We start from the raw sequence: 20,842 nt of genomic DNA, 5'->3' as shown, positions 1-20,842 counted from the left end.
AGAAATGATAAAGAACAGTAAAGGTTTTTTTAGGTACAATATTGAATGGAAAAGTGAGCAGTATAATATGAAAATTATCTAACAGATTAAGAGACAAATTTCTCTTCTTTGAAATGCAGAGATTATTTTTAATAGATAAAGAAAACTAAATTAAGATATGGTTTAGTTAACTTTAAAAGCTAAAAATAATGATGTTACTACGATTGTATTAGCATGGACCTGTTTTAAATCTACAAACAGATGTCTATCATTTTCATTAGCTATACTACTTTATCTTAGTGTTGACATTCCATTCTGATGATGTGTAAGTATATTCACCTATGGGCTAGCAGAATGGCTCAGGCGGTAGAGCACTTGCCCAGCAAGCACAAAGTTTTGAATTCAAACTCAATTCTGCTAAAAAGAAAGTGCGTGTTATCAAGAATAAAATCAGGAATTGTTGGAATATTTATTCAACTACACAGACCCACCCACTAACTAAGTAAAAATCACTCAGATAATTGTGTTCTTATGCTCCTCTCAAGGAGCTTATACATAAAAGTTTGAAGAACTAAATACAACACAAGGCAAATTTATAAATTAATGTAGTCAAATTAAAAGGTCATTATATAGATAGCACTTAATTCTTATCAGGAGAATTACAGGAAAATTCATGGAGGATTTCACTTTTGGTGAACCATCAAATGATCAACAGCATAGTACAATAGGTGCATAGTTTTGCCCAATGTAAATAATCACAAAAATAATGATAATAAAAACTATTACATACTGACTACACATGATGTGTTTAATATTCTTTTCATAGTATATTGTACAGCATGTCTCAAATCTTAGATTAATCTCCCTGACACATCATGTATCCCATTTTACAGGTGAGGTAACAGAAGAACAGAGTTAAATAACTTACGCAAGGTCACACCTTGTATAAAATACATATAAACAATACCATGAAGGTTCTTAAGTGCTTTTATGATGGGGTTGGATTTTCTTAAGCAATGGAAATGCAAGAAATTCCTTTGGGAAAATATTAATATGCACTGAAAGAAATAGAGGACACAATGAAGAAGTTCTGGGTTGAGACATTGTAACACTATAAGAAATTAACAATGGAGATAGAGATAAATTTTAAAAGCCTTATAACTGACAGACTGAGGGGGATTCCCTGGTGAGGATGAAGTAGTGAGGAACAGAAGACAAATCTGGATAGTTATACATACACTATTTAAGAAGATGGTAATATAAGTCTTGGAAAAACTGTTCTAACACAATCTATTTTAAGGTTTGAAATTTTTAATGTATCACTTTTTATTACCTGTATTTTGAACCATGTAACTGCCTGTCAATTCTTGACTGGTGATCATGAAATTTTGTTTATTCAAAAAGTGCTTTTCTGCAGCTATGTTTGTGAATCTACCTTTTCTTCCTTTTTGTCTCTTTTTCATGCCCAACTCTCTTGCTTTCTCTAATCCCTGACTGTAACTTATCTCCCTCTTAACTGCTCCTAACCACCTTCTGAAAACACTTGAAATATTTATTGCCTTATCAATTCTTCTATAATTCCAATCACTTGTTTTTCAGATTCTTCTGCTTTATAAATTCATCTCTGATTTTACTCAAATTTTCTCTAGTTATAATACTTCAAAATATAAGACTGTTTTCTCTTCCATGTAAAAATACCTAAACAGTTAGGGTGACTTTGAAGACTTCTGGTTTAAAATGTTATTTATATTAATGTCAGTAAGTCAAATTGAGACTTCCATCAATTGTGCTCATTTATGTCAAAACAATTTCAAAATTAAAGCATCCATGCAAAGGGAGCTAAAAATAATCCTTTAAAACATGATTAAGTTTAATATGTTTATAGGAAATGGATAAATTCACCATCAGAAAAAAGTACCAAAAGTAACATTTTATAGGATTTTAGTCTCAAACACAATACATTTTTCATAGAAACAAATATACCACCAGTATAAGTACCATAATATGGCAACATTTATACACAGCGCCATTTGCCGTCATGAAACTCAGTGGCAGTGGTGATGCAGTACATCAGTTCATCTTTGTTAGACTTTTTACTATTATACTTCCTGGCCTGCAGGAGTATGTGCCAGGATACAAAAGAAAATGCTGACCTCAATTTTAACAATATGTAGAAAGCTCTGGCTGTTCATACTTAAACTCATATTAACTGTATGATCACTAGGAATATATTCACATCACTACTTTGATTTTATTCCATTTACTGTTAAGACAATTCCAAAGCAGCAAAATATTTTAACAGGTTAATTTGGACATTCGAGGATTATTTTATACAAAGTAACAAGTGCAAAATCAGAACTTAAGAATCCATACACCTAAACTTAACAAAAGAGGAAAACTGAATAGGTACTAAGTGGAAAACAATTTAAGATTGAGAGTAGGTAACACCATAGCATTGGATTGGGGAAAACATGATTAAAAAGTTTCTTTCAATTTTAAAATTGATTGTTGTTAAATGTACCAGATAATTTTCTGAGGGCCCTTCACATTCACCGTTTAGACTTGCCTTATTAGTGGTATATACAAAGCACCATATACTATACGAAATGTAGAACAATTATGACTATGTAATTAACTGTAGAAATAACTGCTAAGAAAATATAGCAATATTTAACACAGGATTTCTAAAACCATTACATATTCATTACTTTCCCCAAACCTAATGTCCCATGTTTTAGTTTATAGACTTTGTCTATCAAGATTTATATGCATTTGTCATTCCTGGGGGACTGAAAATAGTTGCTATCTTCTGTACAATAATGTTACAGTTTTATACAAACTTCAGAAATATGGCATTTGGAATAGTCTTTTTGATCCCCTTCCAAGTGTTCCACTTCACACAACAGCAAATATTCTGAATGCCTTTCCTCCTGGAGGATTTTGTAAACTGCAAAAATACAAAAAAAATATTGATGTCATCTGCACATATAATCCTTCTAATAAATCAAGCTCTCTTATGACAGCCAAGAAAGTGGTGCTATGAATCCAGATGGTCAACTTTCATAGGTGACTATAATTTATAGCTATTGGAAAGCTCTGGTGAGATGACACAATTCTTTATATCTTGGTTGTATTCTGGACTGCAAGTTTACTAAAGGAATGTGAGATGCATAAAAGAAATGATAGTAGTCTATAGAACTTCACAGATTATAGACCATGCTTTCATGTGTTACCTCCTTTGAGTCTAACAAAATAGAGTTAGGCAGCTGTTATTCTATTTCACTGGGGGGGTGGGTGGAGTTTGCTGAGACTCAAGTTCAAGACTGATTTACATAGTCAAAAATTAACTCCAACTAAAAAGATAGCTGATATTTAAGCAACACTGTGGAGTACTAGCTTACTATCATTTTCTATGTTTGACAAAGTTAAATTATCTAATTTATTAGTTCTTAACATCTACAGTTTCAAAAAATGTTAGTGAGGAAATTTAATGGACAAAGTTAGAAGGACCTAAGAATTTCTTCACTAAAATGGAAATACACACACACACACACACACACACACACACACACAGGCCAGGTTTTTCATACAAGTGGATGGCAATCTAAAGTTGCTTTTATTTATGGAAAACAGACTAAAATCCCCAGGAAGTGAATGCATCTGGTGTGTTTCTTCTTTGTACACAGTGATATACTTGGAAAAATGTGTATCTTTGAGCCCCCAGACCTATTGCTAAACCTAAGCTCTGAGATTCATTAAATTACATGATCTTGAGCACACCAGATATTTAATCCATTTTAGCCTCAGTTAACACATATATAAATTAAGCTTTATGCAAACAAGATTATTAGGCTGTTGATGCATCTGAGCTAGTATACTTAAAAGAGTCTTGTAGTGTTTAGTGTCTGAAATATTCATCGTAGGTACCCAGAAATAGTTATTATTCTCATTTTTTGAGATACCATCTATCAATTCACAGTTTTAAAATAAACTTAAGATGTATGACAGGTAAATGAACAACATCACTTAGTTTAGATATTAAAAGGCCATATCAGGTTCTATAACTCAATAGTCCATTTTATATGTCATATCTGCTTACCCAAGCCATAAGCCAAATTACAGAAAAGTAACTTTCTTAACATCAGCCTCTTGACATAATCCCATCTAAAAACAGATGCTAAATGTAGATCTTTTTGTGAGATGACATCCAGATAGTATGTGGAAGACAATCTAGGTACCCTGAAAGTGCATTTTTGCTGTTCTCTAGAGAAACTATTAGCTGTGTGAATCCTCCCATGGCAATTTTGAAGAACATAAGAAATATCTAAAAGGCATTTTTTTGTATCTATGCACCAATAAATAAAACTTAGTAGTACATCCATGACCAATGATTTTTTTAAAAAATCACTAACAGTTCATTTCTCTTAATGCATACTAACACTTGATAAAGTGAATCATGTGAATGTCCTCAGATTACCAAAATATATAGCAGTAGTAAATTAAACTGTTAGATAACTCAAAGGTCATTTTACACTAGGCTAGGCATCCAACTCCCAATAAAACGAGAATTTGGTTCTAGGGAAAATCAAACCCACTGTTTTTGTCGAATACTTTGTCAGATCACTGGATTAGAGAAATATTCAGTGCCTTGCTCTCTTAGAAAGAATATGTAAACTAATCTAGAAAATTCAAAAGAGGATAAAGGAAATTTCCTAATTATGAGATCAATTAACAAAAGAGTGCTTCTGACTCATAATCAGATTTTCATGTTGATTTTTATAAGCCTGCAGGAGACAGGCACCTCTGGTACTGCAGCTCTTCCCATCCCTGGAAGACCAGTTGTTACACCAGTGTGAAAGGAAACACTAGACTCAGCCACATCACTTACAACCCACCCTAAGGACAGTCTGCTGGAAAGCAATTGGGAATAACAAGATAGACCATATGTTAAAAATTTACATAAATGTATATTGCTTTATTTTTACCTTTCTGAAAAGATCCCATTCTGAAAAGAAGCGGTGTACACCTTTCTTTTGTCCACAGGCATAACATCAACATAACCACCATGATTTCGAACCACCCCAGCATGTAATGCTGCTCTGCAGATACTGGACAGCTGAGGAGGTAAGGAGAAAACCTGCCATTATTAAGAAATGCCAGCTGCACCTGCCCAGACTACTCCTCTCCTGGACTGGCACTGCTCCCATCTGTCTGTATAGCTGGTGAGCAGATATTAGACGATGTGTTACACGTAAAAGAATGCCACAGAGATCACAAAAGCAATCCCAAGCAAGTCTGAAGGCAGATCTTAAGGGTGGTTGCTATGGAAAAATCCCTCCACCATCTAAAACAGCAAACATTTGTCCTGTCCAAATGACAGGCTTTTATCATCAGACCAATAAAAAGCAAATTAGCTCCTTTTAACCCTTTAAAAACCTTTGCCATCCTTAAATATTAGCCTCTGCTAGTGTATATTGTATACCTCATTCATGCTATATTAAATAATGTAATCTATGCAAGAGTTTTTGCTGAAAGAAAGGCTTCAAGGGAAATAAATTTCCTACCTAGACTTGCAAAGCCTATCATTCAGGTTTGAAGGATATGACTGATGTAATACTAAGAATATTTCATGTATATACTGTGTCAGCTATAAAATATGAAATGAACAAGATTGCTATGGAAGAGAAAAATTAAGTTCAATACTTTGAAATTTTTAAAACTACAAACTTCTAAAAGTCCAATAATTTCTTTGGCCCACTAAAGTCTTCCCAAGATCTTAACTGCTTTTATTCCAAATGTTCTACTGAAATTCACTGGTAGTTGAGTATAGCACAAGGAAATCCCACACAGGAAATACTTGAACTGTCTCAGGTCAGAGCAACCTACCTCAGATCCCCATGGGCACTTTCCCTACCCCCATGGTGTGCTCTGTTCTTACCTCTATGCTCATGTGGGTGATTAAATATGCTTTTTTAAGTTCACATAAGTATGTGTATCTTGCATGACCTTGCTTTGTTACTGTGCTCTGAACTCTGTGGCATCAGTCAGTATGTATTAGCAAAGAGAACCTGAAGGCCTAGCTGCGAAATCCTTTTCATGCTTTTGCTATGTCACAAAATGCCATAAATCTAAAACCTTGTGGCTTTACTCTGAGAAGTAATTTATTCAGCATTTAAAAATACCAAACTGAATTCATAATTGTATTCAATATGGCTCCTAACAGATGGTATTAAAAACGATTCTGTACATATTTCAGTATTTATCTTGTTCTGTTAAAAAATATTGCCAGCATTTTTGCCCCAAGGCAACAAAAGTGCTTGGATATAGCAGTCACTAAATCGCAGCACTTACTGTGTTTTGAGAGTATTGCTTTGCTTATGACTATGCAGGCAACAGGCATTCCTACTGAATTCAAAGGTTGGGAGAATTTGTTTTCCATATCCATACTTTATAAGTATGTATTATTGAAAAGAAAGAATAATTAATCTGTAGATATAGTGAATTTTTTAACAAATGCAGAAATTAACATAGTCTGTAAGAAACTATAAATAAAATTTAAAGTAGTAGCATGCACAAGTTCTAATTTTATAAGTGGAATGAAAGAGAAAGTGTGGTGGGCAAGAAAGAGTGAAGAAGGAAAATGGTTGGTTCACTTCCACCTTCCCATAGAAATCTTAATTGAGGAGATGATATCTTTTGTAGGAGCTGGAAAGATAGGTAGTTAATGGTTGAATCTCTGACAGAATTTACCATGTGATAACAATCTTTACACTTTCAACTTACTCTCCAAAGACCTATATAATAATACATATCACCTACCCATTTAGATAGGAAAACAAAATTATCTTAGGATATAAATTCTTGCAAAATCCTAATTAGCAAGAGATGATTTAAAGGTATAGAAATGTATAAGATATTTTAAAAATCTTACCAGACATGACTAAAATTAAAAGTTCTGGTGCTTAAAGGGAAATCCTGTAAAGATGATTTCTTTGGAAATCTCTGATGAATTCAGATATGCACACTTCTACACATTTATTTTTTCAACACATATTAATGTAAATGGTACTTGCTCAAAGGCTGATGTCACTGTGTGTTCTAAGTTCTGTTAAGGCAGGAACAAGCCAATCTTGTTCACAGCTTCGCAGTTATACAATAGGTGATGAACAAATTGTCCATCTGCTTCCCTCAAAGAACTTATAAACTAATAAAAGAGATAAGTTAACAATCATAGCACCTAATAACACAGGCTAAGTGCTAAAAGAAAAAACAAAGCAATAAGGGTTGAAAGAAGGATGATTTCATGCTTTCATTCAGAAAGTCAACAATGTACTTTACAGCAAACGTGGCAATAATTAGGATATAAAGACCATGATTTTGAAAGATAGAAAAATTTCAAGAAAGATGATTTCAAACAGAAATAAGATAGTAAGACAAACAAGAGGAACAGCAAAAATCCAACTACCTGCCTGCAAGACATTTAGGTTGCAAATAAGAATAATGCCAATCTGAAGTAAGAGAGACTCAGAATTGGGGGATTTCAAATGTGAAGCAATTGAACTGGAAAATACTTGGACTTATACCTCATGAGAAAGGCAGGGTAGCAGAAGGAAGTTAAGAAGGTGAATATGGTTGATGTACTCTCTATACAAGACTGAATATAGAATTTTTAAACTGGTTGAAAACACCGTAAGAAAGGGACTAAAGCAGAAAGAAGAAAAATAGAGGAGATGAACCATATCGGGCTATAATACATATATACATGGAAGTGCCACAAGGAAACTCCCTGTGTAGCTATGTTAAACAAGAAAAATGTCATTTTTTTCATATATAAAAATTAGGGAACAGGAGGACAGAGTAGGTCCTGTCTAGGGGATTGGTACCTATGGGAAGGAGGGTGAATATGGTGCAAATACTGTGTACACGTGTACATAAATGGAAAAATGATACTTGTTAAAACTTTCCAGGAATGGGGGGAGAGGGAATGAAGAAGAATGGTGAAGGGGATGAATTCAAGTATGACATATTTGATATATTTTAAGAACTTTTATAAATGTCACAATGTACCTCCACTCAGCACAAAAATAAGAAAATTAAATTAAATTTAAAAAACATCAACCTGAATGAACTTGTCAAAAGAAATGAAGTGGGAATGTACATATCTCAAGCCTTTCCTGTTGTACAACAATGAATATGTTCATCAAGGTGAGCCTTCCTAATTTTGTTTTTGTGACTCTGTCTTGGAAACTGCTAATGGTTTGCAAATATCCATGGCATAAAATTTGAAATCTTGAGTGTGCAGATCCATGCTGTCCATCTACAAGTTTCAAAGGAGGACTCCTCTCTCTCCTAGACTAATTTGTCTGTTGCCCCTCTTACATCCAGCTCTTCTCAGCTCAAAAACAAGCAAAACTGTCTCTTATGCTCCAGGAAGTGCATCACTCAAAGTCTTTGAAAATGACATTCTCCCCGCCCAGAATGTGTTTGCTAATCCTTTTCACCAACCAGCACTTCAAACCTAGCTCAAAATGCACTAATCCATACTGAAGTCATCACAGCTAGACTTCCTTGTCCAACCCACTAATGTCATCTATTACAACATGCTCCAGACTAGTTCCCTTCTGTGTATGTTTTAAGGAATTATCTGATCTTGGTCCGATGTTATTTCTCCTCCTTTTGCAGTGAAGATATTGTTTACACATCTGACAAATTCTTAATTGTCCAGCTCATACTTAAGATAGTGACAAGCCAAAGGAACATTAAAGAAAAGCCAACTGCATTTTCCTTCCCAAGAATGCCTCCAGCCTATTTCTCTTTAAATGTCTGATATGAGATGCATGGGGAGGATATGAAGAAAAATTAGTCAAAATAAGTGATTCTACACTCATATTTGCATGTAGATCTTGATTTTTCTATTAAATTGACAATTAGATTAACTCTTCTGAGACTATATGCATCAGTTCAGAAACTGCTGCCTTGCCCTGTATGTAAAGGCACATGTATACACTTACATGTACGAATATGGAGTTACATACACAAATATGGAGAGCCATAGAGCCATATAAATTAGGACACTTACATCAGAATAAATGCGAGATCCAATTACACGAGCATAATGTGGATTTGCTTGCATGCAGTTACGAGGACAATACACTCTGAAAAAAAATAGGTATAAAGTAAGCTGGTTACATCAACCTTTCTTATTCTTAAAACCAGAGCATTCATACATAGAAATAATTCAACATTGTAAACCATATTCATGTTTTTTTCTCTCCTAAAATGGGTCAATTGCACAAGCCAGGGAGCTGACACAATTTCTCTGTTTACTTTATCCACTTCTAGGTTTGAGTAAAAATATGATTCTTTTTTCTTTTTAATTTAGCCAGGGAGCCTTCTAACTTGGAGTGTCAAAGTAAAAACATCAGGAGGCATCTCTGTGCATCTGAGAATTTGGTTCTGTGTGTTTGTAGATTTAGTAAACTTGGAAAATCTGAGTCACTGTCTCACCTGATAGTTTCTCTTCACTACGTTCACAACTTTTGCATCTTTTTATGGCTTTAATCATTATCTATAAAAGTTGAGCTCCAAATTTGCAAACCTTTATTCTACCCTTATCCCTTCCTTTATCTCACACCTTACATTCAAACCAGCAGTAATTTCTACCACTTATACGTTAAAACATATCTGAGATCAGGGCATCCCTAAGCACATCAAACGCTGTATCTCTGGCCTCTTTGTTCTACTGTCTAATAAACTGCAACAGGCTCTCTTTGATCTCCCTGCTTGACTTGGCCCTCTCCAATCTATTTCCACACACTTGTGGGGAAACATACAAGCTCAAACATGCATTCCTCTGCTCCAGATATTTTAGTGGCATCCATGTCATTGAGAATAACTGACAAGATCTTTAGAACAAGTACGGCACATTTGGTAGCCTCCTTACTTAGCTTTATATCCTGCTCTTCTCGTACCTTCTCACCCTGCTCCAGGCACATTGTCCAATGGTCATTTGGTCATTCCTCAAACAGAAACAATGTGCTCCTATCTCAGGGCACATTATCTTACTCTTTTCACAGAGTGCTCTTTCTCAGATATCCTACTGACTTACTGATGTTTTACTGTCTCAGCTCATTTAAAAGAAGTTTTCAGAAGTATTTCTTTTTTAAATATATTGACCATTAATTAGTGTTTAATAAAACATTAAATCTATTCCTACAGTTTAAGAAACTGCCAATTGGTTCTCTCTCTCTTTCATACACACACACACACACTTTCTGTAAGGTTTTATGGTACTAAATAACAGACACAGTTTATTTTGGGGTGTCCTGCCAGCTATGAACCTCCCAAGAACATGACTGTGCAAATAAACCTGGTCTCTTCATGTTCCTCTGAGCTAAGTTCTTTTAATTTATTTACTCCTTCCATTCTCTCCAAAGTAGACTACACCTCGAGGTCCTTGGGGATATGAAATTCCAAGACAGACATCCTAACCATATGGTTTCCTAAAAGTTATAAACTGTCACATAAGTAATATCATTATGACATAATTTATAAAACTATGAAAAATTTTATGAGAACGGGTAATCCTGGTTTCACCAACTTCTAAAATTAAAAAAAGTTAACATGGGGAAGAGGCTTTCCAGATTACTTAAGGTAAAAATTATGCATAAGTCATTACTTCCCTGGATTTGTTATATTGGTGAAAATAAGTCAAAATTAAATTTTACATCATTTTCATTTCCATTTTATATCCTATTTCATTCCTGAATAGGCCAAGAAATAGTAAATGTTAACATTTTACTAGAATTTTGTCTTTTGGAGTTACCTTAATAAAGGTAACTTTAGAGATATAAGGTTGCTATTTATTGAGAATCTGCTAAAGAGAGGTTTTGTTGTACAATGCTCCACAGAGATTACCATTGTTATTTTTGGTCCTCAGAAACCTAGTCATATGGGCAACATATGCCTATCATAATACATAGAAATACCTATGAATATATAATTATAAATTCCTGCTTTTTTACATATAATGATGCTAAAATTTACTTAGCATAGCAATACATCTTTCCTTCTCCTTATAAAAATGTAATAGATGACTGTAGACATATGAGAAATCTGAAAAAACAATTCAACGAAATTGTCTAAGATTAGAAAACAAACCATAATTTAATCAGATCTGTGAGCCTTATAGTAGTATAATTAGTAAAAAAAAAAAAGTCTACTAACAAGAGACTACATTATTATAACAAAAACGTTTGACAGATAATTTGTGTTCAGATGCTAAAAAACCCTAAAATGTATTTCGACAGTAAAGGATACTTAAATTACTCCTCACATTTTGTAATTTGATTTCAGTGAATATACATGCTGAAGAATTTCAAAATTCTCAGCATACAACAGGTTAGCTGACCAAATATTACTACAGTGTTCCTGAATTACAGTAAAGACAAAAAGATGTGGTTCTCAAAAGGAAGCAGATTTGCTATTCCTATGTGAAGCAACTATCATCTCTGTAATGGAGAAATTCCCTACAGACAGAAAATGAAGTATTCACTTATTATGTCAACATCACAGATTCTGTTACCTTGTAAACAGCCAATCTCATTCTTTAAGTGAATCATTGCTTTAATATTAAAAGGGTAAGTGATGAGGTTTTTCCAAAGTAAATAAGTCTTGCCATAAAAATTAGGCACCTTACATTTTTTAGCAAATATAGTTTGTCATAGTTTGTCAAACTACAATTATATTAGTGGTTTTGGAAGTCACGTGAATATTTGCACTAATGAAAGTAGTGTGAGAAGAATTAAAACTAGATATGTAGGTACATATTTCATTTTTCCTGTGTACAGATTATGGCTTATGGCCATAATACTTCTAACAGTTTCATCTTAGCTTGGTCAAGACAAATGAAACTCTTTTTTTTTTTCATTGTTTAATAGTAGATAAACGCTATTATAACTCTTTAAAGTGGAGAGATGGGCATTTTGACTTACCACTTGTAATTAAATTAATCTACTTTAGGAACTGGATAACAATGTTAGAAAATATGAGCTATATCATTTTAGTGTCTGTTAGAACTTGTTATAGAATGAATGTTGCCATTCCAAAATTCATACTTTGAAGTCCCAACCCCCAGTGTGACAATATTTTGAAAGAGGGCCTTTATGGAGGTAATTATGCTTGAGTGGTTCCTAAGTGTGGGGCTCTTTTCCAATAAGATTAGTCTCCTTATAAGAACACATACAAGAAATGAGGTCTTTCTCCTGCCACCACATGAGAACAGAAGGAGATGGTAGCTACCTATAAGCTAGAAAGAAAGCCCTTATCAGGAACCCAGTTAGCTGGCACTTTGATCTTGGACTTCCCGACCTCCAGAACTGTGAGAAATTCTCTTGTTTTTGCCATTCAGTCTGTGACATTTTGTTGTAAGAGCTCAAGCAGACTGATGCAGCACTATTTGCAGTACATATGAATGTACAGATAACATGCACAAACCTTTCTATTATGGAGTGGCAGAAAATAGTTCTGCATTTAGAGAAGGCACAGTAGGACAGCGTGGAGTGCACACAGTTAGTGAGGTCCCACTGCTCCCTCTCGCTCAAGAGTCCAAGATCATACAAAACTTTGAATCTTAGAGGCACCAGAATTTCAGGCAAAAACAAGCACCGCAAACCCAAAGTAACACACACACACACACACACACACACACACACACACACAATTACATTCACTGGTTAAAAAAATGAGAAAATTTAGAACACCTTACCTTGGACAGTGTGAGGCAGGCTTATGAAACGGACAGAGCTGTTCCACAGTGGTTTCACAAGTCACAGCTTGAACTGAAGAATTAAAGTGGGGAACAGTAAGTGAATATGTTAAGAAGCAAAAACATACTACACAGTAGTAAGGATAAGATAAAGAAAGCACTAACCTGTTACTTTAGAAACTGTGAAGGAATTAGCTGACCGATATTTGCTGAAGATAAGAAAACAGAAATGTCCATCAATTGCTTACAGGAGCATGATTCCTGGCACTTTGAAGGTCTATGTGTACTTAAAATTTGAAGAACTTTTATTAAAATAGCTAAATAAGTAGTGATAGTAAGAATACATAATTTATTTCATACTAAATCCACATTTCCTTCATTTATGAACCAGATCATATAATTTTTAACATTAGAGTATGGTTTATTTTCATTATCAAAATTAAAAATTTACAGAAAATAGCATAAAGCAATATATATTATGCCTACATATTTGTCTCATATCAAAATTAAAACTCTCAAACACTTATTCTCTGTTTCCACAGAACCAATAGTAAATACAAGGTAATACTGTAAAAAGAGTACAAAACAGTAATTATCTTAAAGGAATATACATTATTTATTTTTTGTTAGCTTTGGTAGCTACGTAATAGGTCTACATACAGCAAATGAATAAACCTCCTCATTATATTCATTATTAGAAAGCAGGAATATATGACTATATATACTATATATATCAAAAATTTAATTGGCTTTTCCATACCCAAATTTTTTTTTTCATTTTTCTTTTATTATTCATATGTGCATACAAGACTTGGTTTATTTCTCCCCCCTGCCCCCACCCCCTCCCTTACCACCCACTCCACCCCCTCCCTTACCACCCACTCCACCCCCTCCCGCTCCCCCCCTCAATACCCAGCAGAAACTATTTTGCCCTTATCTCTAATTTTGTTGTAGAGAGAGTATAAGCAATAATAGGAAGGAACAAGGGGTTTTGCTGGTTGAGATAAGGATAGCTATACAGGGCATTGACTCACATTGATTTCCTGTGCGTGTGTGTTACCTTCTAGGTTAATTCTTTTTGATCTAACCTTTTCTCTAGTTCCTGGTACCCTTTTCCTATTGGCCTCAGTTGCTTTAAGGTATCTGCTTTAGTTTCTCTGCATTAAGGGCAACAATCCATACCCAAATTTTGAGAAAAACATCTGTTACAGAGGTAAGGCTGCTATGTGATTGCATTTTAACACAGTACATATTCTGCATACATTAGCTCACAACTAAAGGTCTAAAACACAACAACCTTTTATTTCTCCCAATTTCGAATTTATTCAATGATTATTTTTCATCATATCTATAATATGACCTCCACCCACACTCCACCACAATTATAACTCAGTAGGTGTAGTGCATGTCACATTTCAATAGAATTTCTATAAGAGGCAATAAAAACTTAGTTTAAGAGACAAAAGTAAATAATAGAACAAATATTCTTTAATTCAACATCAAGTGTTTGGTTTACTAAATCTAATAAGCACTAATTATTTATTGGTGGGAATTGATAAATGCTTGCTGAGTGAAGAAGCTAACAGATATTTCACTAAAGAGTTATTACTAATGGTTAAAAAACACACATCAGGTCTTTGAACAAAACTGCACATAGAAGATCATTCTACAAATTGGTAAGAGTTTTTAATAAATTATTTTTTATAATTATGAAAGCTAACTTAATTCTACTGTGAAGTTCATATAATTATACACTTTTAAAGGAAAGAGACTATGTCATATTTCCTAGAATAGCTTTCTGTATGAGGTTCAATGTTTATTTTCTTACTTTGAAGAAAAAAGACACCACACAAAGATATTTAAAGAGTCCACGTTGTTCTACTTCCTATAGAATATATATAAAATTGTGCAGTATTTTAGAATTAAAGTATACTTAATGTAAGAACATTTTAAAAGTTAATCAATGCTTTTCATGTTGTGTTAAATTACACTTAAGTGGACAAAAGGCAACAGAATCTAGTACATATTTAGATAACTTTTAAAACGATCTTTTACCTAGTAAACTAATTAATCTTAATAGCAAGGTTACTGTTGCATGAAATAGCCATTTTCTCTAAACAGAGCAAAGAACATGCAAATTAACACACCTTCTCTGGGTATTTTCTGACATAGCTAAAAAATGCATAAGAATTAACTGAAAATTTGTACATTTTAATGAAACACTTGAAAATTCAGAATTTTAGTACTTTTATAAAGCAAAAATGTTGAATTCTGAATTTATGTCTTTTTCTCTATTTTATCTATGGAAACTATGTAACTAAAATGAACCTTGAAAATTATCTTCGTTCTTCACATATTAAATTCTTTTATGCTCTGCTCTAAAAGAACGTGCCAGCTCATTTCTATAATTTGAAATGATCTGTTCTGAAAGATCATTCAGGTACTTACCCAATGGTTTGAACACCATTTCTATTGGATTTGATGAAATAATGTTTTCTTCCTTGTCGAGTGACATCTACCCAGCCTCCTTCATTGTCTATTATACCATAATGAATTGCAGCTCTACAGATGCTGGATTGCTTGAAGGAAAGGAAGAGACACAAGGACATTAAAATATTCTAACTCTGCATAAGATAAACACAACTTGTAACTTCTATGACTTTAATTAAATACACATTTATGAGAAAACATCTATACTTAATTTAAGTTGCATATTCCACATTAAAAAGTTAAATATTTTATGGAAAGATTCTACTCCTGAATAATTATACTTGTAATACTTACCATTTCATAATGTACACTGCCAATTACTTTTGCTTTACTATCCAAACAGCCAGCAGGGCATTCATACCTAAATGAAAGCAATTGGGAACAAAATTGAGTTTCTCTGAATGTCAGTACAAAATGAAAATATTTCTTCTATTTTGTCAGTTGATTTTGAGAATAACGGTAACTATTACCTATTACAGGTTGTTCCCTTACACTGGTCTCGTAGTCTTACTTCACAAGAAACAATTTGGGCTAAGAGGAAAAAAATATACCAAAATAATTCTGATAATATAAAAACTTATACAATTTATTATAGGTACTATAATGACATGCTTTTTTTCCATTCTAAAAACATTTAGGTAAAATATAAATGGATATGCCATCTATGTAAACTTGAAAGTGTTTACAAGTGATGCACAGGTCTTACACATTTGCTGTGTGCTGATGACTTCATTTCTGTTACTGTCATCTGATCTTGTCCGAACATGGGTGTCATGGACTTGTGCCTGCTGCCTCTCAATTTCATTTGTTTCTTCTTCCCGAGCAGGATAATACCTGTCTGATCCTTCTGTTAGAGAGACAATATGAATGCCATTTTGCATGAGTACAAATTATCAAAACATGAAATGCCTTTTTACACATGTTTAATATTTAAAATAAGAATAATCAGTACTTCTTTGGCACAGGTTTTGGCTTAAGGTCATGACCTCATGTACTGCATTAAAGTAAATGAAGTCAGCCTTTGGGACCTTGATTCACTCATGTTAGCATCTAGCTGTTATTTGATGGGATCATTTATAAACTATGCTTATATTTCAAAATGGAATCATATTCTTAGTATTTTCAGGCAAATCCAGTTAGAATTCTGCAAATTTGAAATACGGCCTCAAGACGGATTATCATGGCACAGTTATTGACTAAGATACAATTTCCTTGAGAAGGTTTTATTTTCCTCTCTCTTTTAGAAGGGACTTCAACGTATAAAAATTTAAACTGGATAATAGAGAATAACTGCAAGCATTCAATTTATTTTTTTTCCAGATTGGGATATATCAAGAACTCATTATTTTGGAGAGGTACTTATTTTCATGTGTGTCCAAGAACTCAGAACCTAGAAAAAAGGAAGTAGGAATTCAGATGAAAGCAACATTAAATAAAAATAGTGGTCACTGATAAAGGCCAGGTAGGTTGCTGGTTTGGGGACAGAGAGAAAAAAATATACTCACACAATGAAAAGATGCTGCAAATGTTTCCAGGACTTTAAAAATGCCTTGCACAACAGGGTGACATAAATGAGTATTTCTTGTCTGCTCATTACAGCTAATGAACATTCAGTCATTAAAGGAAGACAAGATATATCTCTTTGTGAGCACTGAAAATAGGCTACATTTATTCAAATATTTTCTAACACACTCAATCTAAACCACCTTCATTTAATAATCATTTAAAAAATGCAAAGCAATAAAAATGTCTGCTTGAATGCCCAAGAGTGTGACTTCTCACAAAGCTTTATCACATACATTTTATCTTCATGCACTTATAAATGGGACACCATATTTATATTTACATTTTATGACTTCAAAAGCACTTGAGAGCACTAATTTTATGAGTTTTATAGTAATATTATACTTTTTTGTTATATTAGCGTTAGAAATTAGCATGGGCCAGTAAGATACATGGAGGTATGTCTATACTTTCAAAGCACTCAAAACAATTCGTGTTAAATAGCTGATTCCTCAAAAAATTCTAACAGTTAGGAAAATGACCCTAGTCAACAGAATTGGCTTTTTAAGAATATATATTTCACTTAGAGTTATCTCAAAGTAAAATTAGAAATGGTTATCTGAAATAATCATGAATCCTTCCTTTAAATACACATTGATAAAATAAACATTAGTATTTTAATAATTATCATTTAAAAATAAACTTTAAAATAATTACATGTATTTTTAAATGGCTTCTTCAAAATACTTGAAGGAGAATTTTGGGAACTATTCATGTAATAATTAAGTGTACTTTTTGTTAGTTATTTTTGTTTTTGTTTTTCCGTGTTATTTTTGTTGGTTTATTTTATTTGGTTTTAGTGGTTCTGGGATTGAACCCTGAGCTACAACTCAAGCCTTACTAGGTTTTTTTATTTGTTTGTTTTAACACAAGTTAATACAGAGTTGGATTAAAATATAAGACAAAGTGCATGTTACAAGAAGATAGCACCTACCTTTGTAGCAGAGATTTTCTCTACAACCCCCTCCAAAACTAGGTGGGCAAGCAGAACAGGGCCTTCCATGTTTATAAGGGGCGTGGCCCCACCAGTTTCCCCTTAAAAAAATGGTACACTCTATTAAGAGACAGTCTAACAGCGTGATTCATAAAATGATACAAAATAGCACTATATAAGGTTTTCCTAAGTAATGATCTTGATGTGTTAAATTTAAGAGATTTAAGTTGTAGTATAGAATACCTTAGGTTACTAGGTTTAAATATAGATTACTGTCACATTCTTTTGAAAATTTTCAAAGAAATTGTTATATACACATTTAAAACTTAAAAACTCAAAGTTTTAAAGAAGACTAAACTCTACAATGGGGTATTCACCTATATTCCATGTTTTAATAAAAGCAGGTAATAGATTTAAATTTGACCATAAGAATATTTACATAAAATTTTTACTGTATTCATTCAAATGGTTTTACACAGATGAAAATATATTTTGTAACTAATCCATAATTGATCATCCTTAATCAAAATTACTGAATAGTTATAGAACAGAAAAGCTCAGTGAGTGAAACTGAAGATATAAAGATTCCTGTCTTCTCAAAATTGTATTTTCAATTTTCATATTCCTTCTAAAAATTGATTTTTGAATTGGGAAATTATTGTAAGTGCCATATTAGATAAGATAGTAAAAACAATATGTTTTATTTATTACACTGAAAATGAGAAAAAATCAGGAAGACAAAATTGTCTTCATGTTGTTAGGAAAAGTTTGTATATCAAAGTCTACTCACTTTGGGGAATAATTGCATACCAGGTAGACAGCTTTGGGCCATATCTGCCCCCAGATGTTCATGTTGTGGCATAAATTAATGGCACAGCCTATTCTGCTACTTGTTGCCCATACCACCTGTATTAGAGAAACAAAGGCTCAGAAAAAGCATGCTGAAATGAAGTAAGACAGAAACGTGTCTGAGAGGAAAATGGATAAAAACTGGGAAACAAACAGTAATCATTCAAAATGGAGTAGAACAATATCCAAGAGGGTATTTTTCTTGGTACTTTGTGTTGCACTTAATTCCAACTTTAAAAGAAATAAGCAGGTAAACAGTTTGATCTGTTCAGCATTTGCAAACTGCAAACTTACTAAATAATTCAAAAGTTTTATCTTCACACACTCATCTGTTTTATTAACATTTCTATGAAGAAACTCAGCTAACAAAGGACCAGTATTTTACATCTTAAACAGAAGGTAATGGAGCAAAAATTTAAGTGCTTGAACTTCTTCCACAGCAGGATCTGTTCATTATGCCACTAGTATTAACTGGTTTGAAGCTGGTCTTAATCTCGTCACATGGAAAGGCCTACAGAACATAAGTCTGCTTTACATTCACAGATAATTGGTCATAGAAATTCCAGAAATTCAGATCAGTAGTGAGCTTCCTCTAATTGAATCTGCCTCGCATTGTTTAACTTAGAAGTTCAGAACATATCTAATATCAAATATGAATACTGAATATAAAAATATACATACAAATGCTGCATACATATAAATATTGAATGTCACTGGTAAATAAGGCAATTTTTATTCTTGGAATAAAACTGTGACTTTGAAGATGGTAAACTGCTCCTCATATACATATTTACTGGGGCCATATTAAAATATATTTCATATGTAAAAATCAATGAAATAATGTCTTTTTAAGTAAATATATGGGCTTTTTGTGATAATTATTTTTATTATTTATAGATTTGAATACGCCCATTCCATGTAATCAGTACCTATGTAAGTTTTCTTTAAATAACACTATCAAATAACATAAGACGCACCTTCAGTAGCCTGTATTCTCCTGTAGCTATTACAACTCAATAGGAAGGAACAGGATATAATACACTCAAAGCATACCTGTGTATAATGAGTACATACAGGACCAGAACATCTGAATGGACAATATGGGTTGCATTCATGTTCGTATGGGTAGCTAAAGTCTCTCACTTCATCATACCATGCTTGTACATGAAACGTTGGGGGCCTGTATCTATTACAAGAAAATAATCACAAAGAACAAATAAAATTGGAGAAAATATAAAACCAAACATTTCAAAGTAGACCGATGAAACTTGGTAGAAATATCTTTCTATGGAAGTAGCAAATTTTAAATACTTATGTACATTACATTACTAATATATCAGTGGCTTCAAAAAAGAAAAAAAGAAAAAACCCGATGATGGTTTTAGTACAATATGTTTTTTGTTGTTTGTTTACTGATTAGTTGTTTTTCACACAGGCACTACATCTTTGAAATTTTGCAATAATGAGTTAATAAGCATTTTATTTCAAACATTTATGTCTTCAGAAACAAAAAGCTGTACTTTAAGCTACCTTCCCCAATGTGCTCCCAAATTCTGTCCAATGGATGGCAGCAGGTTTGCTGGTCCGTGTTCCCACAAACAAGTTTCAGCCCAGGATTCTGCAGATCTTTCAAGCTCTACATCCCATGTCTACAGGGTAAAACGAAAACAAAATACAAACATGCAATGTACATATACAGAGTTCCGATATGTCTTCACAATGTAGCACTACTGAGTTCTTGCAAAGTCTACATGTTGGTCTGGGTTATCATCTGTCATCTAGATTTTCTCTAACCTCCTAATTAATTACATGTTTTTTCTCCTTCAATTTTCCCTACAAATGTTTAGAATTATTAAAATGATCACAAATACATTTCTGTGATTCCTCTCCCTAAACACATCCAACAAATCCCATACACATGAAGTGTAAGGTCTCGGTTCCATTTCATAAAACACTCTATTCTTTGCTAATGCTTTTTCCACTGCCTGACAACCTCCAGTTAGTTGTCAGACAAACTCCTATTCTTTTTCATCTTCCAGTCTTCCATAACATAGTCACTGTGATACCCCTCACAAAGCTATGCCATATTTCTCTGCTTGGTACTTACTATGCTGCAGCGTTAGGGCTTATCTTTCTCTTTCATAAGACTGTGAGTTGCCTGGGTACAGTCACTTAACTCATGCTGTTATATTTGGCCTATTTTCACTTGTCTGTCAAATAGTCCAGACAATTAATAAATGCTTATTAAATACATGAATACA

The 20,842-nt window shown here is 33.3% G+C and overlaps 1 protein-coding gene across 1 annotated transcript in view; it reads right to left on the bottom strand.

The window, feature by feature from the left end:
* Positions 1 to 255: 255 nt before the first annotated feature.
* Positions 256 to 20,842, bottom strand: part of Crispld1 (cysteine rich secretory protein LCCL domain containing 1) — a 42,015-nt gene continuing 21,428 nt past the window's right edge. The window contains exons 3-15 of the mRNA XM_020152486.2: positions 20,112 to 20,230; positions 19,635 to 19,767; positions 18,523 to 18,638; positions 17,733 to 17,833; positions 15,942 to 16,082; positions 15,706 to 15,766; positions 15,530 to 15,596; positions 15,194 to 15,324; positions 12,911 to 12,954; positions 12,746 to 12,818; positions 9,059 to 9,134; positions 4,965 to 5,095; positions 256 to 2,926 (exon numbers count right to left, since the gene is read on the bottom strand). Coding sequence (XP_020008075.2) covers positions 2,875 to 2,926; positions 4,965 to 5,095; positions 9,059 to 9,134; positions 12,746 to 12,818; positions 12,911 to 12,954; positions 15,194 to 15,324; positions 15,530 to 15,596; positions 15,706 to 15,766; positions 15,942 to 16,082; positions 17,733 to 17,833; positions 18,523 to 18,638; positions 19,635 to 19,767; positions 20,112 to 20,230 — 1,245 coding nt within the window. The 3' untranslated portion in view covers positions 256 to 2,874. The remainder of the gene's footprint in view (positions 2,927 to 4,964; positions 5,096 to 9,058; positions 9,135 to 12,745; positions 12,819 to 12,910; positions 12,955 to 15,193; positions 15,325 to 15,529; positions 15,597 to 15,705; positions 15,767 to 15,941; positions 16,083 to 17,732; positions 17,834 to 18,522; positions 18,639 to 19,634; positions 19,768 to 20,111; positions 20,231 to 20,842) is intronic.

Source organism: Castor canadensis, chromosome 3, assembly GCF_047511655.1.
Source record: "Castor canadensis chromosome 3, mCasCan1.hap1v2, whole genome shotgun sequence".
Classification (NCBI taxonomy): Eukaryota; Metazoa; Chordata; class Mammalia; order Rodentia; family Castoridae; genus Castor; species Castor canadensis.
The sequence above is the reverse complement of the archived record's forward strand: the minus strand, read 5'-3'. Positions and strand labels throughout refer to the sequence as shown.